This window comes from Capra hircus, chromosome 9 (assembly GCF_001704415.2).
Source record: "Capra hircus breed San Clemente chromosome 9, ASM170441v1, whole genome shotgun sequence".
NCBI classification, from domain to species: domain Eukaryota; kingdom Metazoa; phylum Chordata; class Mammalia; order Artiodactyla; family Bovidae; genus Capra; species Capra hircus.
This window is the reverse complement of record NC_030816.1, coordinates 75,648,745-75,674,864: the sequence shown is the minus strand read 5'-3', so window position 1 is coordinate 75,674,864 and position 26,120 is coordinate 75,648,745. Positions and strand designations below refer to the sequence as shown.

General features: G+C 42.8%; 1 protein-coding gene across 1 annotated transcript in view; it reads right to left on the bottom strand.

The window, feature by feature from the left end:
• Nucleotides 1–26,120, bottom strand: part of AKAP12 (A-kinase anchoring protein 12) — a 110,820-nt gene that overhangs the window by 31,766 nt on the left and 52,934 nt on the right. The window contains exon 3 of the mRNA XM_018053358.1: nt 17,934–18,048. Within this exon, the coding sequence (XP_017908847.1) occupies nt 17,934–18,048 (115 nt within the window). The remainder of the gene's footprint in view (nt 1–17,933; nt 18,049–26,120) is intronic.

Sequence of the window (26,120 nt, the reverse complement as noted above, 5' to 3'; positions counted from 1 at the left end):
GAGAACGGACAGAGGGTAGAGGAAGCCCAAGGTGGAGGGGACTCGAAGACGGAAATAGCAGAAATAGTGGGATGCCTGCGCATCACAAAGCGGCGACTCAGGACGAGAACTCAGGAGGCCTCGCAGCCCAGCGAGCTGGACAAGTGGGCAAAAGAGACCAAAACACCAGGGTCAGCACAGATGCGAGGTTCATTAACTTCCTCCAAGGAGGCATTTAACCTACACGTGAGCATCGTCGGGAACTAGGGACTTGTGCGTGCATGCTAAGTCGATTCAGTCATGTCCAACTCTGCGACCCCATGGACTGTAGCCCGCCAGGCTCCTCTGTCCATGGGATTCTCCAGGCAAGAACACAGGAGTGGGTTGTCATTTCCTCCTCCAGGGGAATCTTCCTGACCCAGGGATCGAGCATCAGGAACTGGAGACTTGGACTCACCCCCAATCCACTCCTAACACCCATCACCCCTCCTTTCATTTTTCTTTTCACCCCAGCTTTACATTCAGAGGAAAATAAACCCAAACCCAATGAGGTTGCTTTTCCTCTGGCTGCAAAGGGCAGATGAAATCTGAAGGAGCCTCTATGCACTGTTGCTCCTTTAAAATGCTTCAAAGAGATCATCTTGTGTTGAGTTAGAAGTTGCTGCCAACTAATAACCAGGAAGATGAAACTATACACTGAATTAAATGACATTGCGCAGGTTCTCCTGGGCTCAGTGTATTTTCAAGTCTTCGCTGTTCCTTTGCTACGAACACAGGCAAATACCAGTTAATTGAATTTTATGGTCCAGTTGAATTGGACATGTTTGTGTAGACATGGTTATTTTGATTCAAAATCCTTAAGACAAATAATCTGAAGACTAGTTCCTCAAAGGGACTATTGTAATACAACAGAAAAGCTAAGGGGGATTTAAAAGTCACTTAGCAAGACAATTTATCAAGAAAAAAAAAAGGAAAGGGGGAAATTAAATATTAAAAAAACTCAATCCAAATAATAAAAGTGATATAGAATAAGTTTATTTCTCCTCTTGTTGAGTTCACGTTTTAATATTCGACTTGGCAATTCTAGTTTTATTAGCTATACCAAATCAAAATATAAATTTATATATGAAAATTTTAACTGCTTGGGATGTATAATATATTTAAAGAACTTAAGTGTCCCAATACTAGGAAAATAGTTTATTTAACTCTTCACTGGACTATCTTGCAAAACAACATGTTTGAAACAGTTAGTGACATGGAGAAATGCTTACGTTGATAGAGAAAGCCACACACCTCTTTGTTCAGTATATAAACTATATATTCAATACAATCTTGATTTTGCTTTCTAAAATATGTTCACATAAGTGAGGCTGAGTGAAAAAAAAGAGCCCAAAAAGAAAACTATCAAAAACCAACCATAGTGGAATTATGGGCAATTTCTGTCCTGATATTTTCCTACACTTTACAAATCTACACCAAGCTCTGTTACTCTCACGGTTATAAGGCAAGCACATGTGATAACCAGCTGTGGTTGTTGCACAGAGGGGACCCACGCTGCCAGACCTTGAACCTTCCAGGGATACCTCCGATTCCATTAAAAATGCAAGGCAGACTTGGGGCTTCCCTGGTGGTCCAAAGAATTTGCCTGCTGATGCAGGGGGCATGGGTTCGATCCCTGGTCCAGGAAGATTCCACGTGCCACGGAGCAACTAAGCCCATGAGTTTCAACTACTGAGCCCCATAGAGAGCAGCTACTGAAGCCGGTCCGCCTAGAGCCTGTGCTTCTCAACAAGAAAAGCCACTGCGACTAGAGAGTAGTCCCCGCTGGCCACAGCTAGATAAAGTCCTCTCGCAGCAACAAAGACTCAGCGCAGCCCCCAAATAAAGTAAATTATAAAAATGCAAGGCAGTCTAAATCATGATCTTAAACTCCCAATCATGGAATATATAAACTAGCAAGCTGAAAGCAGATTCCCGTCCAAGTATAATCTTCTAAAAATGAGCAAATAACCAAAAAGGTGTTTCACTACCAAATCTGGTCAGGAATTGGCATAGGAATCAAATTCTTTCCTGAGTGCCTAGTGAAGAATCCCTGATTCTTCTTAGGACTCTGAACACTCGTATTTGGTTTGGTCTAAAAAAGATTGCAAAGTCTTAAAAACAAGTTGTAGTTCTGGTTCTTCTGATAGCAATGTGGCCAGGAGTAAGGAATTCTTCTAACTCTCTGGGTTTCAACTGATGGGAGAATAAAGATACCACTAGTGCTAATGTTAAGCACTACCAAGTGTATTTGAGAAACATAATAAATGTTAGCTATTATGCATAAACTATCCACTTCCCAACGGGGTAAAAACTGGTTCATGGTTGACCTTATTCTTTTACATATGAAGCACAGATTTTAAACATATATATATATATACACACACACACACACACGGCTATCCTGATGCCTCAGTGGGTAAAGAATCTGCCTACAATGCAGGAGACCCAGAAGACGAGGGTTCAATCCCTGGGTCGGGAAGATCCCCTGGAGGATGAAATGGCAACCCACTCCAGTATTCTTGCCTGGAAAATTCCATGGACAGAGAAGCTTGGTGGGCTCCAGTCCATGGGGTTGCATGGCTGAGACTGAGCACAGGACAATATGTAGAGACAGACAAACAGAGGCATCATATTATATAAACTGGTGCACAGTATATCTCTGCTATAAAAATGGGGGGGGGACAAGTTACTGAAAAAAGACTTAGCTTGGCAAGGCAGTGGTGAAAAGGTTGAGAAATACTGCTTTAAATATACTTAAGTCTCATTTTAAAAGAATCCTTTGGAAAAATACGTCTATACAAAGCAAGAATGCCCTTTTATCATCAATTTCTCAGAAATGCATCCTGACAAGAGAAGCATCATCGTGCACTAACAGTAATTAACCTGAGGCTCCTCTGGATCTTTCAGAAGAGAATGAGACAATCTTTGATTTGCCTGGAAAGTCCTTCTCCAAAGGAGTGGGAGGGAGAGGCTAGCTGAATGTTCGCACTGAGAAGAGAGAACTGACAGTAGTGACCTACCCAAGACCGACTGGCTGACTGCAGCTGCTCCTCTGAAACTGATGTAAGCCCACCAGCAAGCCACACACAAGACTTTAAATTTTCTTCTTCTGTCACGTTTCCTTCTTCTCCCCTTCCTTCCTTCCTCTCTCCCTCACTTCCTTTTTTTTTTTCTTTTTGTCTTTCTTTCTTGTTGACCACACCATGTGGCTTGCAGGATCTTAGCTGCCCAACTAGGGATCAACCCTCACCCTTGGTGTTGAAAGTGCTAAGTCTGAACCACTGGACCACCAGCGAACTCCCAACTTTAAATTTTCTAGTAATCACATTCAAATGAATAACACTAAACAGCTGAGGTTCATTTTAATATATTTTATCTAACCCTGTATCTATATTTTATCTAGTCCAGTTATGCCAATATGTGCTAAAAATGAAAAAATATTAGGAAAATATTTTACATTCCTTTTTGGACTGAGTATTTCACATGAAGAACACATCTCAAATAGGATCAGCCACATTCCAAGTGCTCAACAGCCTCATATGGCCAGAACACAACTTCTAAAACTGTAAAAGTAACTGAACGTCTCCATGGACTGAATTGCCTCCTAAGGACAATTCCTGCTTCATTCAGGACAGTTCCACCCAGCTTCCATCTCCTTGCCTCCTGAACAGAAACCACCAAGCTGTCCGCTCACAGAATTGCCCTCACTTCTTCAGCATCCAGTCTAGTGATGACGCCTTTGTTTTCTCAGAATCACCCACATAAGCACAAATCCTATAATAAAGCCCTCCCACCTCCCTGTTACTGAGTCACCCATGCTAGACTCCTCCCTTAGTATAACAGGCTAAAGAAACCTAACTTGGTTTGACCAGCACAAGTTCCTGGTGGCCTCTAAGTGGCAAGGAATTAAATTCCCATTGATAGATTTAATTCGTGCAGCTGTCTCTTTCACAATTTCTTAATTTGAGTTAATATATTGAAATCTGGGGGCTTCCCTGGTGGCTCAGAGGTTAAAGCGTCTGCCTGTAGTGTGGGAGACCTGGGTTTGATCCCTGGGTTGGGAAGATCCCCTGGAGAAGGAAATGGCAACCCACTCCAGTATTCTTGCCTGGAGAATCCCATCGATGGAGGAGCCTGGTAGGCTACAGTCCACGGGGTCACAAAGAGTCGGACACGACTGAGTGACTTTAAACATTTAAACAAACAAACATATTGAAATCTATTATTTTCCCACCAACTTTCACTGTAATCACACATAATAATAAAGTGTTTAAAAGGAAATATATATATATATATGAAATATGAAAGTAAAAATCGCTCAGTCGTGACCAAGTCTTTGAGACCCCATGTAGCCTGCCAGGCTCCTCTGTCCCTGGAATTCTCCAAGCCAGAATACTGGAGTGGGTAGCCTTTCCCTTCTCCAGGGGATCTTCCCAACCCAGGGATCAAACCCAAGTCTCTTGCATTGCAGGAGTATTCTTTACTACCAGGGAAGCCCATATACCAGGCTTCCCTGGTAGTCTGAAACTATATAACTTTTATATGTATATAAAACTTAAAAGGTTGACTAGGGACTTCCCTGGTGGTCTGGTGGTTAAGAATCTACCTGCCAATGCAGGAGACATGGGTTCAATCTCTGGTCCAGGAAGAACCCACATGCGGCAAGACAAGGAAGCCTGTAGGTCCCAACTACTGAGCCCGTATTCTAGAGTCCATGCCCTGCAACAAGAGGACTCACTGCAGCAAGAAGCCTACACACCAAACTGGAGAAAGCGCATGGGGAGCAACAAAGACCCAGTGCAGCCAAAAAAAAAAAAAAAAGGTCAACGAGACTATTTAGACTGGCTTCAAAACTACCTGCAAAGCAAAAATTTACACTTGCAGTAGGAATAAATTTATTTAACCTGTATTCACATGAATTACAATTTACTTGTAAAGAAAACTTTTTTACAAATCTAGAGTGTGACAGAATCCATTGCCTAGATGAAGAATAAAATCCGGATGACAGAATTTACTTCAGATCCTTCCAGAAAACAAAGTCCTGCTCACCAAAATTTACTGCATAAATTCCAAGGTCATGGGAATTCCCTGGCAGTCCAGCGGTGAGGACACCACACTTTCACTGCAGACAGCCTAGGTTCTGTCTCCCTGGTTGAGAAACTTAAGATCCCACCAGCTGAACAGCTCGGCCAAAATCGGCCAAAAAAAAAAAAGAATGGAATGTTTAGAACACAAATCAGTTGTTAGAAATTAAAAATATAGTAACAAGATGAAATCTAGGGACTCTGATGGTCCAGTGGCTGACTCTTCGCTCCCAATGCAGGGAGGCCAAGTTCCATCCCTGGTCAGGTGACTAGATCCCATATGCCACAAATAAAGATTCTGCACACCACGCTGAGTGAAGGCAGTCAGGCAGACAGGGAGAAATGTCATATGACATCCCTTATATTTGGAATCCAAAATGATACAAATGAACTTACTTAAAAAACAAAAGGAGATTTATAGAGAAGGAACTTATGGTGGTGGGGGTGGGCAGGCAAAGTGGGAGAGGGTAAAGGAGGGACGGTTAGGGAGTTTGGGGGAAAAATACTTGCAGTGGAAAGAACATTATCAAGTTTAATTTAAAGAAATCATTTTGTGCTAAGCAAATAATTCCTCTTGCTATCTTCCTAACAACATCATTCAAATTATGATGTTGTTCTGTAAATTATACTCTTCCTGAAACTATTAAATAATCTACTAATTCTGAAGGGAAAAAAAAAAAGATCCCTCATGCCACAGCTAAGACCCACACAGCTAAACAAATAAAAGCATTTAAAAAAAAAAAAGATGAAATCTAATCTTGAGGACATTTTTCAAGAATAAAGACATGCAAACTACATGGGGGAAAAAAGCTTTCCTTAGAACCATTCTAGAAGTTCTAAAATTGGAATAGTAATCCCCAAAAGAGATCAAAGAAAAAGAGGGGAAGGGAAGACATAGCTTCCTAGGAATGAAGTTTCTAGACTGAAGAGGTCACATGAACCCAGCATGTTGAGTCAATGGATTCACATGAAGATTCATCACTCTAAAATCTTCACGAGAAGGAGGACGAAAAGGACTCTGTGAGCCAGTGAGCTACCCAGGGGATTAAGATCAGAACAGTGTCAGGTGCCAATGGTAATACATTTATCAACATGACAATGATAGAATCTTAGTGCACCAGAACACAGAGCAGAAATTAACACAACTGGGGGACACTCAGGGCCAAGGCTTGATGAGCTTGAGGAAATCCTTGGATTTCTGTACACCGAGCTTACAAAGGGAGGCCACGAAGCTTTTTGATGGAGACTACTGTTTTACATCATCCACTTCCACTTTTTTTTTTTTAAGCTATGTTTTATTTATTTATTTGGCTGTACAAGATCTTAGCTGTGGCACGCAGGATATTCCATCTTCCTTAAGGTACTCGAATCTTTTTTTTTTTTAGTTGTGGTATGGGAACTCTTGTGCTCGCTTTGGCAGCACATATGACACGCAAATTCATGAAGCATTCCACATTTTGCGGGGGCTTCCCTGGTGGCTCAGCTGGTAAAGAATCCACCTGCAATGCAGGAGACCTGGGTTCGATCCCTGGGTTGGGAAGATCCTCTGGAGAAGGGAATGGCTAACCACTCCAGTATTCTCGCCTGGAGAATTTCATGGAGTGTATAGTCCACGGGGTCACAAAGAGCTGGACACGACTGAACGATTTTCACTTTTTCTTTCACAGGAACCCTTAATCTCGGCATGTGGGATCTAGTTCCCTGACCAGGGATTGAACCCAGGCCCCCTGCATTGGGAACATGGAGTCTTAGCCACTGGACTGGTCTGCCAGGGAAATCCTGACAACCACTTTTTTACAACTAACAATGCCTGGGATGTAGGGGTGGGGGTGCGGGTTGGGGAAATCTTCCACTTTATTTACAACTAACAATTACTTGGGGCTTCCCAGGTGGCCCAGTGGTAAAGAATCTGCTCGCCAATGCAGGAGATGCTGGTTTGATCCCTGAGTCAGAACAATCCCCTGGAGAAGGAAGTGGCAACCCACTCCAGTATTCTTGCCTGGGAAACCCCATGGACAGAGGAACCTGGCGAGCTACAGTCCACCAGGTCACAAAGAGTTGGACATAACTTAGCAACTAAAGAACAGCAACAATGACTTGAAAGGTGGGATTTCTCCTATTCGTATCTCTAACCGCTCCATCATGTAAGGCTGTCTGCTTACCATCACGTTGAGTGGAGTATCAAAAGGGATGATTAACAATTCGTCACATGCCATTTGTCATTTTTCTTTCATTGATATGGTGTTCATTCTATCTGACGATAGTTCCTCTAGCAACATCCTTGATACGGGAACTCCTTTCTATGCTTCTGTATCAATTTACTTTTCTACACCAATCAATTTTTTCAGTACTTAATCCTTGGTTTAAAGGAAACTAAGTTGTTCTCATGTTTGTAAAGAGTCTGAGGAATAAACTACTCTTTAAAAGTGGGAATATTGAAAGTAAAACCTAGTTATGGTTGGCAAGCTTCCATCAAGGACATCCATATCTGAAATATATACATCAGCCCTGGCATTTTTCTTTGAATGTGAGGCAGCTTGTTTTCTCTGGGGATGTTCTGCCTGCAGGAGAAAAGATGAAAGACACGATAAACGTGTCTTAGAGGGCCACGATGTGGAAAAGGGAGGTGAGTTTGTGCTTTGTAGTTCCAGAAGGCAGCACTAGGAGCCGGCGGCAGTTGGAGGGGGTATATTTTCACTCCAGTGGAATAACGGGTTTCCTTTTATGGAGAAACTCCAAACCTTCAGAGTTTAAGCAGAAGAGCCTCCTATGTGGGAGCAGGAGCCTGGCATAGACAGCCTCAAAGTTCCTTCCCCCTGAGACTTCTGGGTCCCCAATCCAGCTTTCCAGCTGTCAGTCGTGAAGGCAGGTGTCATGGGCTCAACTGCATACTCTCCAGATTCATACGTTGGAACCCTAACTTTTGACACATGAAAATGTAGCTTTATTTGGAGAGAAACCTTTCACAAAGATGACTAAGTTAAAATGAGAGTGGACCCGAATGCAATCTGACTGGTGCCTTATGAGAGGCCATTAGGACACCCAGAGACACCCGGGATGGGCAAGGCCACGGGGACAGGGCGAGAAGGTGGCATCAACAAGCCAAGGTCAAAACTAAACCTGACAGCACCTTGGTCTTGACTTACCAGCCTCTGGGACTGTGAGAAAATAAATGTCTGATATTTAAACCACCCATTCTGTGATATATTATTTTGGCCGCCCCAGCAAACTAACACAGCAGGATAACTGCCTCATGCTTTGGTGTCAGTTGAAACAGGTCCATGTTAAGACACATTAAAGCAACCGGTTCATTCAATTAATTCAATCCAGCATATATCAGTTTTCACCAAAAGTAACTAAAGCATGCACTGTTAACTGGGGGGGTGGGGGGGCTGCCTGATATCACACTGTGAAAGTGAAAGTCAGTCACCAGTCGTGTCTGACTCTTTGCGACCCCATGGACTGTAGCCCATCAGGCTCCTCTGTCCATGCGATTCTCCAGGCAAGAATGCTGGACTAGGTTGTCATTTGCTTCTCCAGGTATCACACTGAACCTACTCGTTAATTATAAAAGCAGTTAACAAACATTCAAAGTATGGTGCTTAAGAACAAGGCTCAAGTGACAGGCTAAAAAGCTGTAGAACTTAAGCTCTTCCAGAGATACATACAAATATAGATCAGAGGATGTACATTCTCAAAGCATCCTTTCATATAATATAGGGACATTATGCTTGGAACATACAATGCCAGAACCATCTGGGGGATGCTTTATCAGGTGAAACCGGGGGTGTTTTAAGAATGTCTTTGAGAAAACATCTAAAGGATTTTTATTCAATAAATGCTAAATTTAATGTTTCCATCCATGGCTTCATCACCGTTAGAAAAACCATTTATTGCCATGGTCCCCTTGGCAGGTTATGTAGACAAGTGCATAGGCCATCTTACCTAGGCTCCTCCTCAACTGTGCCAGAGCATCCATCCTATTCATGTGTGTACAGAGCATTCACCCTATTCACGGGCGCCCTGGAAAACTACAGCCATCTGTAGGTAAATCTTAGCAGTAATTTAAGATTGACTGACAAGTCTTTGGGGGCCTTTATCAACATCTTTCGCTCATCTTACTGGGCCAGAACCAGCTGTTATTAAGTGATTCCCATGTTACTTTGTGGCCACACTTAGGCAGCTCTTATCTTTCTTTCATACCTAAATAGTTACATACGGAGACTTTCTCGAATGTTTTCCCAGCTGAACTTTTTGTTCATTAAAGTAAAACTTCCGGGACTTCTCTGGTGGTCCAGTGGTTTAGACCCCCCGCTTCCACTGCAGGGGTCACAGGTTTGATCCCTGGTCAAAGAACTAAGATCCCACATGCTGCATTTTGTTGTTGTTCAGTCACACATGCCCTCCTCTCCCCCAAAACCTACCAAACACTAAAATAAAAATGCCAAAATTCAAATCTAGAAAACGGCTTTTAAGATCAGACTAAAAAGAAGAGCATAAAAGTGTTTTTATAAAAAGGCATAATGAAATTGCCAAGTAGATTCCTACCTGCCCAAAGTCACCTGTGTATCTTCAAAGACTCATCCGTCATTTGGTTTTTAATGCCTATATTTTTAATGCCTATATTTCCAGCACTACTGACGTGACTCAGTCATAGAATTTCAGAGATGGACGAGGATGTTCATTTTACAGATGGAAACTGTTGCTCAGTGAGATAAAGGGATGTATTCAACTCAAGGTCATAGAAAAAGAGAAAGGCAGCCTGGCCTGGGTCTTACTCTCCTGCAATGAACTGATTATAAAGGGAGGATGGACAGAGGTCTTACTCCTTCTTACTCCCCCTCACACCAAATTTTTCAAGTTACAATGAAAGCCAAGTTTCATCGCACCGACAGACTTAAATATACTTCAGAGAGGGAAAAAAAAAATCTCTATATAGCTTGGTTGTTAGTTACTGAAAAATAAATCTGCATTTCTTTAAAGATGAAAGCAATAGAGTATTTGTACCAGAAATTTGTCAATGACATAAGTAATTTCAGAGAGGCACGCTAAAAATATTGCTGCAGAGCAGAGGGCTGAATTAAAACCAGTTCCCAGAAACTGCAGACTGTAGGACTTTTGCCTAAGTTCAAGGCCTGTTTTGTGAGTGTTTCAAAACATTACAAAACAGGATACAGCTTGAGAAAATGTCACGCAATAATACTGTATTTGAAATACCAGAGTGTTGGAAGGGAGACCCCTCTCTTTGTCTACCCAGCCCTCATATGTGATCACATCGCTGGGAGTTATCATTTAATTGCAGGCAGGTCAGGGTCTGATTCCATGTCTCCAGGCAACAACACCTGGATAACCAATGGTGGGCACCTTCAGAGCCCAGCACTGAAAAGTAGCTTTATTAGCGCTGATGCAGCAAAGGAAACAGCCTCAGATACATCTAAAGAGCTCTGCATTTGGGGATGCAGGGAATGAATTGATATAAAGGGAAAAATCAAACAGATCCTCCTCTCCCATATGAGTGAAAATGTAATCTTGTTAACTCTAAGTTGAAAACTGTTTTCACTTATCCAGGTACTATTTTTGAGGGACTTCCCTGGCACTCCAGTGGTTAAGACTTTGTCTCCTAGTGCAAGGGGGGGGGGGGGGTGGATTCGATCTCCTATTGGGCAGCTAAGATCCCTCATGCCTTGCAGCCAAGAAATCAAAACAGAAACAGTATTGTTACAAAGTCAATAAACACTTCAAAAATGGCCCCCATTTAAAAAATCTTCAAAAAATATTTTTTTGAGCACTTACTGGGCGTCGGACATTGTTCTACGCTCAAGGGACTCAACACGGAAACATACAAATCCCATCCCCACCCCCCCATGCCAAGAAATCTCTGCTCTCATGGTTCTTTTGTAGAGACAGGCATACTGAATGCCAGATGTTGACAACATCTGACATAGAGAAAAATAAAGGAAAGAGGGTAGTATTTGAGCAACAGGCATGCCTTCATCAGAACTTACAAGGTACCAGTCATGTCACAAACTGAAGAACAAAAGGGACTAACTCATAAGAACATTTCTTCCTGGCTAGGAAAGCCACCTCTCACAGAAATAGAAGTATTTTGCAGGGGGGAGGGGGTCATCTTTGAACACCGACCTGGAGCAGTGGTCGGGGTACTCAGTCTCCAGATAAAGTTATTAAGTGATCAAAAAGCAAAGAACAACAACTTGTAATCCAAGAATGGATTTTCTATAAGGTGACAAGTTCCACGGGGAGAGTTGTGAACACTTGGAAATAACCTCTGGCCTTTCAGTGCCCCAAAGGTGCCAAACACCAGAAGTTGGAAGGTTCAAACAGCAAATTCAGTTTGGCCAGGACTGTGGCATCAGCACCATCAGAGACATGAAATTCTTCACAGTGCTGAAAATTCAGCTTCTTGATAACCTCCATTTTTGTTACTATATCTGTGGGGAAAATATCAGGATGTAGGAAAGTAGAACCTTGAGAAAGGTAAGGAACACACTCTCTTTAAGACTTCTGCTTTGGGACTTCTTTGATGGCCCCATGGCTAAGACTCCACGCTTCCATTTTAGGGAGCCCAGGTTCCATTCCTGGTCCGGAAACTAGATCCCAGCTGCGCGCAACGAAGATCAAAGATCTCGCGTGCCTCCACTAAGACCCGACGCAGATGAATAAGACTTTTTGGGCTTTCCTGGTGGCTCAGTGGTAAACAATCTGCCTATTAATGCAGAGACACGGGTTCGATCCCTGGTCTGGGAAGATCCCACGTGCCACAGGGCAACTAAGCCCGTGCATCACAGCTACTGAGCCCCTGCCTAGAACCCGGGAGCCACTGAACCCACACACCCAAGAGCCTGTGCTCTGCAACGCAAGAAGTCCCCAGTGAGAAGCCTGCAGACCACAAGAGAGTGCCCACCCACTGCAACTAGAGACAGGCCCACACAGCAACAAGCATCCAGCACAACCAAAGCTAAACAAGTACGTTAAAAAAAGACATTTGCTTTAAGTGACAAGATGGGGGGTTGGGGGGGGGGGTTGGGGGTTGTTTATTTTTCTTGGCGATGACGAGGCATTTTCTAGGATCACTCCCAGGTCAGAGGGATCAGAGCTTTGTTCCACGTGCATGGTTCCGGCAGAAGCCTCCTCATCTCACTGTTCAGCAGAGCAAAACCTGCTCCCCAGGGTGCTGGCTGACACCTGCAGCTGACCCCAGAGGAGCAAATGGCAAGGGCAGAGCTTCCAACAGCAGCTCCATCGCTTCTGGTGCAAATGCCTGCACTCAGGGTATGCAAACAGTATAAGGGATATGTGAACAAAAATTCAAAAACCAACGAGAGGATCACCACTGTGTGTGTGTTCTTTCACACAAGCAAATCTGGCCTGGGAAGGATGGAGAAAACATAACATCCACAGGCTTTATCATGTTTGCTGTAGCTACTCTGCAGAAAGACAAATCTCCAAGAACCCCAGAAACAAATGCCTTGTAAATGACACATTCAGATGGTCTCAGAGCACAGTCACGTGACTGCTCATATACGGCAATGAGTTCTGGAGGCTTTAACAAGTATGTGATTATCAAAATAAAGAGGTCTTAAGTTTTTTGATTTTGCAATACTGACTTTCCTCATCTGTTTGCAAAGAAAATAATATGATCAACGTATCAGTTCAGTCTGACTCTTGGTGACCCCAGGGACTGCAGCACCCCAGGCTTCCCTGTCCATCACCAACTCCTGGAGCTTGCTCAACTCATGTCCCTCAAGTTAGTGATGCCATTCAACCACCTCATCCTCTGTCATCGCCTTCTACTCCTGCCCTCAATCTTTCCCAGCATCAGGGTCTTTTCCAATGAGTCAGCTCTTTGCATCAACGGATACTTGAAAAGAAAATCTAAAATTTTAATTTGTAGAAACTTGAAATTTAAAGTTGGACCCAGATCAAGACAGAATTTTTAAAAAATCTTTCTTGTTCAGGCACTCATAGAGACTCACAGAAAACCATATAAGCCACAGACTACAGAACAAATGACAATCTGAGTTGGGAGGGTTCTTTGTTAAAATCGGTAGAATCAGGGACTTCCCTGGTGGTCCAATACTTAGGACTCTGTGTTTTCACTGCAGGGGCATGGGTTCGATCCCTGGTCAGGGAAGTAAGATCCCACATGCTGCTAGGTGAGGGCAAAATCAGCAGAAGATTTGCCACTAAACTAATGGCACTTGTGAAGCTCCTATGAATGCTGGGTGTGGCATGGCTAGATAGAGCTTTCTGGTTGGAAAAAAGTTGTATTTCTATATAAGCAGTTGTGATGAATGACAAATTGCCTAAAAGAGAACTCAGAAGGGACTAACTCCAAGGCTAAAGTAACTTGCTATAAATTGCTTTAAAAAAATTTTTTAATAAATATTTGTTTTCATGCCTAATTGTATATTCCCTAAAAGAAAGCCCCCAGAATTATATAATCTTCAAGCTTCCTTCAACACACACACACACACATATATATCTGAACCTTATTGCATAGTTTAGAAAATATTTAATAAGCAGATCTCGTTTTCTATCATTTAAAGAAAGGTTACAAGGAAACAGGATTTCATTTTCATTATGGGAAGAGGCTTGGTTCTGAATTACCAGTATTTCTGGTTTCAGAAAGCAAGCAAGTCAAAGTGGGAAAATACTGTGCATTCTGGCTGTCACTAAATATTGTCTGTCACTTTAAATCAAAATCTTCCTAGGAGAAATGCCCCTCATTTGTAGCTTTCTCCTCTCCTGTCCATTGGTGCGCCTAAGGCAGGAGCAAATCCCACTGTGAGCCAATCCTCCTAGGGACCAAAATGGCTCAGATCTTTTCTTACTGAAATGGGCAAGAGCAGAAACTAAGGCACCGAAAATCCTACAGCTAAGCATTACATACCAAATTATGTCTTTATTTACCCTGCAGTAAGCTGATATGTAGAACACAGTCATATCTGACTTTTTGTAACCCCATGAACTGCAGCACGCCAGGCTTCCCTGTCCTCCACTATCTAATGGAGTTTGCTCAAATTCATGTCCATTGAGTCAGGTGATGCTGTCCAACCATCTTATCCTATCGCTCCCTTCTCCTCCTGCTCTCAATTTTTCCCAGCATCAGGCTCTTTTCCAATGAATCAGTGGGGACAGAATCACTTTCGGTAAAAATGCTTGCTCCTTGGAAGAAAAGTTATGACCAACCTACATAGCATATTAAAAAGCAGAGACATTACTTTGTCAACAAAGGTCCATCTAGTCAAGGCTATGGTTTCTCCAGTAGTCATGTATGGATGTGAGATTTGGACTATAAAGAAAGCTGAGTGCTGAAGAATTGATGCTTTTGAACTGTGGTGTTGGAGAAGACTCTTGACAGTCCCTTGGACTGCAAGGAGATCCAACTAGTCCATCCTAAAGGAAATCAGTCCTGAATGTTCATTGGAAGGACTGGTGCTGAAGCTGAAACTCCAATACTTTGGCCACCTGATGCAAAGAACTGACTCATTGGAAAAGACCCTGATGCTGGGAAAGATTGAAGGTGGGAGGAGAAGGGGACGACAGAGGATGAGACGGTTAGATGGCATCACCGACTCAATGGATGTGAGTTTGAGTAAACCCCAAGAGTTGGTGATGGACAGGGAGGCCTGGCGTGCACTGCAGTCCATGGGGTTGCAAAGAGTCAGACATGACTGAATGACTGAACTGAACTCAATCACAGGGCTGAAAAGTGAAAGAAATCCCATCTGGACTAAAGGAAGATAGCCAGATCTCTAGTAAACATGCCACAGATTAGACAGGATTCCAGGCTACCTGGGATGTTCTGGGAACATGAGCATCTGCTGCAGCCTCTCCCTTCTCTTATCAACACTCCACACCAGTCAGATCGAAAGCCCCTTCGGGGTCTATTTCAGTGATCTGCATTGCTGGAATACTTTCTAAACTCCCCTCACCTTTCAGAAGAGCTCTCTGACCCAGCCCCTTTTCCCTTCCGGGTCTCCATTCTGCCCCTTGCTCGGTGGACAAGCCTGTGGACGTGTCCTGCACAGCTTGTGCTTGGGGAGCTGCTGGTCTGGGTTTAAATCAAGACAGAACCCATCTCATCAGGTTACTGCTAGAGGCCATTCTGCACAAAAGGCACACCTCCAGGACCCAAGGCCCTAAAGGAAATCAACCCTGAAGGTCTAATGCTGAAGCTGAAGCTCCTTTACTTTGGCCACTTGACATGAACAGCTGACTCATGGGAAAACACCTTGATGCTGGAGAAAACTGGGCAGGAGGAGAAGGGGGTGAAATAGGATGAGATGGTTGGATAGCATCACTGACTTGACGGACATGAGTTTAAGCAAACTCCGAGAGATATTGGAGGACAGGGAAACCTGGCATGCTACAGTCCATGGGGTCGAGGAGTCGGACACGACTGAACAACTAAACTGAACTGAACTGGGACCCACAGTAAACACTTGTGAAGTGTCAGCTGTTTTATTCCCCACCTTGGCTGGCAGCCCTTGTCCCAACAAATCTAAACCCAACCTCCCCTCAGGCCCCAGACCTCATCCCACTCCCTGATCTCTGATGAAATTAATCAGAGCTCTAAGGAGCTCTTGTCTCTTGAAAGATTCATTAATCACCATGTTGCCTGGTCTTAACTTCATTTTCATCTTATGGATCCTTCCATGTACTCGCTTGTCTCCCCTGATGGGCCATTTTAGCTTTTACCATCTTTCCTGAAGCACGGGGCACAGTGACTTGGCTATGGAAGGCTCCAAAAAGGCTGTGGCTTGATTTGATTCAAAGGTTAACCATGGGAAGGACAGAGCGTGGGACTTTGGAATCTGAGTTGGGGCCGTTCCAATTATTTTGGTAGAGATCATTTGAAACTCTGACACAGGCTGTGCAGATCCTCCTTGTGTGAGACTATGTATTTCTAACTTTATAGGGTGCCTGTCGTGCTAGAGAAAGATCAGAATTCCCACCAACTTCAAAAGCAGCTCCCTGCTTGCAGCAGCTCCACAGGGGCGTTGAACACAAGGAGAAACAGGTTCCACATGTTAGATGAACCTCATCTCACCGAGGCAATGGCTAGTCTCTTTTCACAAGACTCTTCCCTTCATCTGTCTTTTTCACATTACATGTAAGCATCAGTTTACCATACGCCATCATTCTGTACATCCACAGGAGTTGTTAAATCATTCCTTTATGACTAAACAAAATGATGAGACAAGAAATAAGAACAGAGGAAGGTTCTTCTTCCCTTGCAAGAGCCCGACTTGTCAAGGTGCTTGATTCTGACCCTAAGGTGTGGTCCCCATCCCCTCCATGGGCTGAAATCAAACCAGTGATAATGTAGTCTCACAGACTTGCTTTCCAATAACCACCCCTCTATGATTTCTGGGGTAAAGGTTATAACACACACAGTATATTACAGTTGGGGCAAAGAGGTGTGCACCCTGAAATATGTTGTTATTGTTCAGTTGTTGTGTCCGACTCTGTGACCCCATGAACTATAGCACGCCAGGCTTTCCTGTCCCTCACCATCTCTTAGAGTTTGCTCAAGTTCATGCCCATTGAGTTGGTGATGCCATCCAACCATCTCATCCTCTGCCACCCTATTCTTTTGCCTTCAATCTTTCCCAGCATGAGGGTCTTTTTGAATGAGTCAGCTCTTCCCATCAGGGGGCCAAAGTATTGCAGCTTCAAGCATCAGACCTTCCAATGAATATTGAGGGTTGATTTCCTTTAAGATTGACTGCTTCGATCTCCTTGCTGTCCAAGGGACTCTCAAGAGTCCTCTCTAGCACCACATTTCGAAAGTATCCATTTTTGGCGCTCAGCCGTCTTTGTCAAGCTCTCACATCCATACATGAAAGTAAAAGTGAAGTCGCTCAGTTGTGTCCGATTCTTTGCAACTGGTGGACGGTAGCCCATCAAGCTCCTCTGTCCATGGGATTCTCCAGGCAAGAATACTGGAGTGGGGTGCATTCCTGGAAAAACCATAGCTTTGACTAGAAGGACTTTGTCTATAGGGATGCCTTTGCTTTTTACTATGCTGTCTAGGTTTGTCATAGTTTCCCTTCCAAGAAGCAAACATCTTCTTGAAATACACACTACTGGAAAGAATGCATCTGCCAATTCAGAAGAAATGGGTTTGATCCGCAATGTGAGAAGATCCCACATGCCACAAAGCAACTAAACCCACGCACTGCAACTACTGAAGCCTGTGTGCCTTAGAGGCAGTGCTCAACCAACAAGAAAAACCACTGCAATGGGAAGCCCAGGCACCGCAACTAGAGAGAGGCCCGTGCTCACCAAAACTAGAGAGAGGCCCGTGCAGCACCAAAGACCCAGCACCGCTGAAAATAAATAAATATGAAATATTTTCAATACATTAACAAAGAGAAAGCAATACAGACTACCAGAAAAATCTTCACAAGGGCAGTAGGCTACTCTAGAGTGAGAAATACTGACTCTTAAAGCAACCAAGACCCCAGCACTTTCAACAAGAATCCAACACCAGGTAAGTGGTTGGAACAAGGCAGCAATAACAACAACCACCAAATCATGGTTTCAAGATAAGGATGCCTGAGAAAAAGGAAAAAAAAAAATTCATTTCATTATAAGCATTGCTATAACCTCCTACACCTAAATACGGGGCTACAATGGATTGCTTTTGTTATCAATATGATATTGACAGTGTATAATGACAGGTAACATGACAGGGCAAATTCTGCTTAGGTTGTTTTTAATTGTCCTCTGAGGATTCCTTGCAGGTGTTGTTTGCCTTCCATCCCCTGGCTCTACCCAGAGCTGGGCAAGGCAGCTTACCATCTGTGACAGTCACTTCCTCCTCTTGGCCAATCAGGGCTTCCTCCTGGAGGCCGAGTTCGCCTTGCTCAGCTAAGCTGTTGACGGTGGACAGCTGGCCATTCTTCTGCAGGAGCTACGGGGAAGACAAAACCATGTAAACTTGATTTCAATCTTCAGGACCAAGTTAGAAACAAAACTCTAAGTTCAAGAATATAAATCATTTAGAGGAGAAATGCAGAGAAATGGAGAGTTAGTGACAATGAAGATGTAAGTTTTTCTTTTTTTTCCCCCATTGGAATGATTGAGCTATCTTACAAAAGATACAGGGAGCTATAAGTCAGCAGATAGGGCTTTGTATCTGGGTAAAGGTACACACCATTCATTCATTCTTCTGGAAACCACTCACAGGCAAGATACACATACCCATCATTCCAGGCCTACTTGAGATTTCACAGTGACTAAGTCAGGTGTGGTCCCAGATGCTTTGAGCTTACAAACTACTATGGAAGACAAGCATGTGTGCATGCTAAGGCACTTTAGTCATGTCCGACTCTTTGCGACCCTATGGACTGTAGCCCACCAGGCTCCTCTGTCCATGGGATTCTCCAGGCAAGGATACTGGAGTGGGTTGCCATTTCTTCTCCAGGAGATCTTTCTGACTCAGGGATTGAACCCAGGTCTCCTGCTTTGCAGGTAGAGTCTGAACCACTGGGCCACCAGTGAAGCCCTGGAAGGCAGACCTATGGAAGGCAGATTTCTGAAAAACATTTTTTACTTTAAAATAATGTCTCCTTGCGATTAGATAAGCGACAATGTGTCCTTCTCAGGGAAGAGGACAGACATTTAAATAAATTGCAGCTATGGAAGCCATCATGTAGGAGAAATACATACAACAAATGACAACAAACAGAAGGCCATGACCTAGGCTGGGGACAGGGGCCTTGTTAAGGCTTCTCAAAGGAAGTAAAGGGAAAGCTGAGCTCTAAGATGCCAGAGCAAGGGGTATGTGAGCAAAAGGGGAGACAAGTGAGAAGGCCCTGTGGTTCAAAGGCTAGTGAACAAAGAGGAGACACCAAACATGTCTGTTCATGAGTCATTGTCCTTAAAACTATTACTAAAATGCTCGCTTGCAATCATCCCCATATGGATAGCCCATGCACGACAACAAAGGACCCAGTGTGATGAAACGAAGATCCTGTGTGCTTCAATTAACCAAATAAATAAAATAAATACTTTTTAAAAATAAAGTTTTAAGCCAAATGAAAATTGCACAATAACCATTAGGAACCTAAGGGTTTCAACAATGCTTTATTTCTCATTTGCCTTAAAACCAACTTCGGGGGAATTCCCCAGTGGTCCAGCGGTTAGGACTCAGAGCTTTCACTGCCAAAGGTCTGGGTTCAATCCCTGGGTCAGGGAACTAAGATCCCACAAGTCAAGGGGCAGCCAAACAACAACAACTTAGGAAGGTGCTACTGTTCCATTTTACAGACGAGGACACTGAGGATCGAAGTGATTACAGAAGGGAAAGCTGGCTGACCACAGGTCTCACAGCTCAGCCATGGCCCAAAGGCCAGGTTCACCACCAACTACTTCCAGGGAATTTCCAACAACAAATTTTTGGAGGACCTGTTACCATGCACAATGACGAAATGCCTTAAAGAATATCCCATAATACCCAGACCTGATTTTTCCAAAGAAATCTCAAAGCTGGTCACCTTGTATGCATCATTTCATGCTGTCTACAGGTCAGTGGAGTACCCTGGCCAAATCACTGAGTTCTATCAGAGTCTTGGAGGGACTGGATCCAATTCAAGACAGTCAATCCAGAAGGCTTGCACGGTGCTGAAATTGATTTCACCTGGCTGTTCCCTGCTCCCAGCAAAGATGCCCTTCAACTGTGAGAGCTGCCTCCTGAAATAATATCACTGTACTTTAATGCTCTCACTACAGATGGGATCACTGGCTTCAAAATGCCCATGCTGAGTCCACGTATTAGACACAATGCTCAGATTACATTTCCACTTAAAGTCTTCTCTTACCAAAATATGAAAGATGGGAGTTTTAAATGAAACTTAAAGACAAAAGCACGGGAGACAGGGGTGGGGATGGGCTCTCCACAATGCTCATCAGCAAAAATGTTGGCCTTTAAGAGTATTTTAAGTAAATTTCATTAGGTCCTATGCACAAGTTAGACGTAGATTTCATTAATAATGTGATTAAAAGCCAGTGGGGGAAAGCAAGAAATGCATATTATTGTGGGCTACACGGTCAACAACTAGGCTTCCGATAAAGAATTTGCCTGCAATGCAGGAGACATGGGTTTGATCCCTGGGTTGAGAAGATGTCTTAGAGAAGGGGCTGGTTACCCACTCCAGTATTCTGGCCTGGAGAATCCTATGGACAGAGGATTCTGTCAGTCCATGGGGTCTCAAAGAGTCAGACGTGACTGGTGACTAAGCACAGCACACGATCAGCCTAAAAAATGTTTAAATAGACACCATGACATGGCAACCTAAGTGCGGGAATAAGAGACAGTTATTCTAATATCTCGCTTTCAAGGGAGGTTAACTGTGGTTAACCTTTCAAGTTGGTTAACTGTGCTTCTAGTTTAGGATCCAGAACTCTGAAGTTTATGATAAAGTCTAGAGTTCTACAGAGTTTCTATGATTCTGAAAGATTTCTCATCATTCTTTGTGAATTGTCAAATCCAAGACATCTTCAGAGGGAGCCAAATTGAGTATCTTTAAACTTGAGAGATTCTATAGGCACACATTTCATCTACTCTTAGAAATGTTACACATATGTCATGATGCACCATAGATGATATAAAATAAAATGTATCTTTAAGATCACCTGCTATCCTTCTTTATCATCGAGTGTGATAAGTAAATTGTGTGGATTTCTTATTTCCAGTGACCACAGGGCAACGGTCTCTACCTCAGAAAATCGCAGATAAATTTGGTGGCAATTTACAACAGTGATAGTACCAAACCTGAGTTTTGAGCTTATTTTATTATATGTATAGCTTGGGCCCAGCAAGGGGGCGTTGTCTGGCTCATGCAAGCCTGAGACACACTAGCTACACACAGTGAAGGGACTCCACTCCATGCAGCCACGTTCAGACATGTTCACCACTCCGTGTTTCGCTTTTTACACAATCTCATGTGCTCTTACAGACGGGTAATTCACATTTTTGCAATCCAAAATATGTATATGTAGTGTTTTATATTTCTTTTTCTCCCATTCTCAACCAGCTAATAATTCATACTATCATGAAGGGGTCAGGCGTTTCTGAGAGTTATCAGTATGTTAAAATCACCTTGAATCACAAGAAATCTAACCCATGGTTCCTTAATGTTTAAGTTCCTTCTGTCTTTTCTATGAGTGTTTATATGCACACAAGCTTTTCTTAAAAAAAAAAAAAAAAAAAAAGGAGGGCTTCCCTAGTGGCTCAGTGGATGAGAATCTGCCTTCAAAGAAGGAGACACAAATTCGATCCCTGAAGCAGGAAGATCCCACTTGGCAAGGAGCACCTAAGTCCACACACCACAGCTATTGAGCCTGTGCTCTAGAGGCCAGAAGCCAAAACTCCTGAACCCACAGGATGCAACTAGTGAAGTCTGTGCACCCTAGGGTCCATGCTCCATAACACTAGAAGCCAATGCAATGAGAAGCCTGTACACGGAAACCAGAAAGTAGCCCCCTACTCACCACAACAACAGAAAAACCAGCACAGCCATGAAGACCCAGCCCAGCCAAAACCAAATGAATAAAATTAAATTTTTTAAATGGAGGATATACGCTTTTATAACCTGACTTCTTCATGCATTGCAACGGCATTTCTTTGTCACTAAACACACAACTGACTTGTGCTCGATCCTTCTTTTCTCTATAACTCGAATGCGCATAGATGACCAAGCTTTCAGTTAAGCCCGAAGAAACCCTGAAAGACATACAGACACAAGTCAGTGATCCACAGGATAGGAAGGGCTGGAGCCAGATGAGATGAGAAGGGTATTTAAATTAGGGAGAAAAACGGGTGAGATTGAAGTTTTCAAACTCATTCACTCTGAAGCTTCCTCACATAGCTTTATCCATCCACCTAGTTCTTAATGTCTTTTGAGATGAGAACTGGACTTCAAAGGCATGCTCTTTGCACTAAAACACAGCTAGCACCAGAAAACTTATTTTCCCACTGGATTTGTGCTTCAAAAACCGTAAACGCCTCCTTTGAGCAAATCAAAACCCTAAATGTTTTCAAGCTTATATCCCTTGAGTGGGTCAGCCAGAGTTTATTCCCGTAAAGTATTACCACATTACAACTAAACAAGCTTCGAAAGAAAAAAAAAAAATCCTGAATGCTTCCAACAACAGTGTTTTCCTCTCATTCCTCCAAGAACAACAACTGAAAATATCAAAATGGTAGCCAAGGCATGGATTTCCCAGGCAGCTCAGAAGTACAGAATCCGCCTGCCAACGCAGGAGACACAGGTTTGATCCCTGGGTTGGGAAGATCCCCTGGAGTAGGAAGTGGCAACTCACTCCAGTATTCTTGCCTGGAAAATTCCAGATAGAGGGGCCTGCTGGGCTACGGTATATGGGGCTACTAAGAGTTGGACACAGCTGAGCGTCAGCACTCGAAGGCGTGGCAGAACAGGGTGTTTCCGCTTCCTTTTTTTTTTTTCTCCATAGGATGGTTCACAGATCGCCCTGCAAACCCTGGCAGAGTAGGAGTGTCAGGCTCTTTAAAGAACATGCTGAACCATGAACAAAACAGATGAAACTTTGACAGCTATCAGGACACTGGGGAAGAGAGGGTGAGCCTATGAACCGTTTCCTTCACAGGAGCGATGCTAGCGGCTCCACGTGGCTCCTCGTTCTCACTGGAAGACCAGCACAGGTGGGAGTGCCCAGAGTCCTGCAGTCCTCGTGGCAGAACAGGCTCTGGGCAGTACAACTGCTCCCAATAATGACAGCAAAACCCAAGAAGGAGAACTGTTACATGGCTGGCAGGAAAGAGCCAGCATCTTGTAATACAAGGAGGACACATGCATACTGATGAGAATGAAAAAGATAACTGGAAAGGAGTTTAAATCCCACGACAAAACTTCTAAAGAAAACTCTTCAATGTGTTTTTTTCCTTCAATTCTCATAGAAAGTGTTTGGAAAGCAAACTTTAATTTTAAAAGGTCAAACAGAAGAAAGCAAAAAAAAAAAAAAAAAAAAAAAAAAACCACCCAGAGAATAAAGTAGTAAATAGCTTTGGAGAACAATTTGGAAACAGCTATAAAAACATTAAAGTGTGCATAACCATTGGCTCCACCATCCCATGCCAATAGATACAACTTTACATACCCAATAATTTATAAAAGCAAAAACTTTAAGAATCCATCAGTAGAGGGGAAGAGTTAAAATATCAGATATCCATGTAACAGCGCTGAAAGGAATAAGGTAAATTTTAGTAGTAAATCTGCTGAAGGGGGTAGATGTCCCCAATTCAAGCAGAGAAAAGCAAGTTGCTAAAGAATGTTTGACTCCTTTAAGTGTTTAAAATAAAACAAAAATAACTCACTAACAGGGAGGGAAGGGGGCAGAGGAGAGGAAGAGTGTTTGTTCCAATGTTTGTACAAGCATATTTTTTCAAGTCTGGAATAATATATTCTAAAACTTTATTAATGGCCATCTCTGTGGAATTTCTGTTGTTTGGCTTTATTCTTCAGAGAGCAGTTAGGGAACAGACGTTCCCTTAACTTGACTTTATCGTTATAAAGGTGAAAATATTAATACTTTCAGGCCTAAAGTCCACAGGTTCTCAAAAGCTATCAGGATACTATGATCCTAGCTTTTCAGGGTTCATAAATCTTTTCAGATCATCTGAGCCAATGGACCAAACTGGCCTCACGGACCTTTAACTCTTCTGTTCATTGTACCTCTAAATGTGATTAGCATATTAATGACCTCGGTCAAGCCATTACACAGAAAATATTGGGGAACTCCCTGGTGGTCCAGCGGTTAAGACTCCACGCTTTCACTGCTGAGGGCGTGGGTTTGATCACCGGTCCCGGAACTAACATCCTACAAGCCACACTGTGCAGTCAGAAAACAACAATGGCTCAGGCTATCAGAACAAAGGTCTAAGTCACCATCATGACAATACCAACCAGCCTAGGTTATGTTTATACGAAAATTTCCCCTCTAATTTAGGTGCGATTTACTGAATGCTATCAGAATGAGGGATTTCAAAAGGTGGGCTTTGGTTTTAAAAAGTAACCATTTCTATTTCGAATGAATCTAAGCAGAAAACTTTGCAAAACCCAATTTCAGGGAGAAAGTTTTGTAAAATTCAGGTCTAAACATGGTATAAATCTTTAGAACAGAGTAAGGTAGAGAAGAGGGAATGGTTTAATTACTTTAATAGAAATGGTCCAATTCTTAACACTTAAGTCTGATTCTAACACTAATGACCCTTAAGGTCACTGGAAAAACAAAAGAAAAAAAGTCAGAGGATAAACAAAAAAATTATAGCTTAGAGTCAGAAACAATTTCTAAATGCCCCAAATACGGGGGGAGGGGGTGGTTACAGCATGTCTTCCAGGCATTAAAAATGCTATTAACAAAGCTCGTGAAATAGAGATGCATTTTATGTTGTGACGTTAAACTGAAAAAGCAAACTAAACAATTATATATTCAATATGATTACAAACATACACTAGAACATACCCCTAAATAGCCAAATATATGGTAAGACCAATATTACCAACCCACATGTGCCAAATAATCATTGGGGATGAAACTATGAATTTTTTATATCTTTTTATTTTTCTGTGTTCTGTATCTAATTTTTCTGATCACTTTTACAAGTGGGTGGTAGGGAAGAAGCTTTTCCTTCACTAAGTTATTTCGTTTTAATTTGCTTATTGTTAGTATGGCTGGGAGACAGTTAAAACAATTTTTGTTTTACTGTGAAGTATTTTAGTTCTAATTTCTGCCAGTCACATGAATTTTCATGGGAAAAGAGAACTGCTTTAAGATAAAAACTCGACAGTGAAAAATCATATTTCAGGAGCCTTTTCATAGAAACTAACCCCTTTTCACTCCTCAACCCTGGATGACATGGTGTGCTCAGAAGCAGAGAGAAAGGCTGGGTGCTCTGGGGCATGGTGAAATACTTCAAATCTAGGATTTTATAACTGTCCCATCATTGTAAGGCTGACTCTTGGTGATTCCAGGTCAGCAAACAGGAGGAGCTAGGAGAGGCAGCTAGAGGGTCACACACCTGCCATTTACCTAATTTGTGGCCTCGCAATGTTATTCAGCCTCTCATATGCTCTTCTCTTTTTCGGTAAAATGAGATGTAAATTCATTTTCACTCACCACAGTGAGTATCTGGAACGTCACCCCGCACATTAGGTTTCTAATAAGTCAACCATTAATGTAAGTGCTTAGCAATTTTTGCTCTACCATTTGCTCAATAACTTCAGTCTAATGGGGATGACTCGTCCCCTACTCATTTCCCCTCTAAAATGAATGCTCCAAGGGGACTTCCCTGGTGGTCCAGTGGTTAAGATGCTGTGCTTCCACCACGGAAGGGTGTGAGATTGATCCTTGGTTAGCGAACTAAGATCCTGCATGCCACGTGGTTCAGCCAAAAAACAGAATAAATAAATACAGTTAGACAAAATAAGATGGGCAAAATGTTCATTACAGTTGAAGTTGGGTAACGGGTACAAGGCATTTGTTGTGAGTCTCTACCTTTGTATATATTTTGAAACTTTCCAGAATTAAAAGAAAAAACTTATTTTCTTTAGTGAAGCTTCTCTGAGTTTTCTGAGGTATCGCTGATAAAATCTGTATAGTCAAGGAAACCTCAATGCCGTCAAGAAAATTTAAAATTTTTTAAACAGTAGAATGTTTCACCCCTTGGCAAGGATTTAATTTCTAATTAGCTCAAGATATACAGTAAGTGGGGTTTTCCTGGTGGCTTAGATAGTAAAGAATATCCCTACAATGTAGGAGACCTGGGGTTAGATCCGTGGGTCGGGAAGATCCCCTGGAGAAGGGAATGGCTACTCACTCCAGTATTCTTGCCTGGAAAATTCCATGGACAGAGGAGCCTGGGATCACAAAAGAATTGGACACGACTGAGCGACTAACACTTTCACTTTCTTCATATAGTAAGCAGGGGTAAGGCAATTCTCAAAT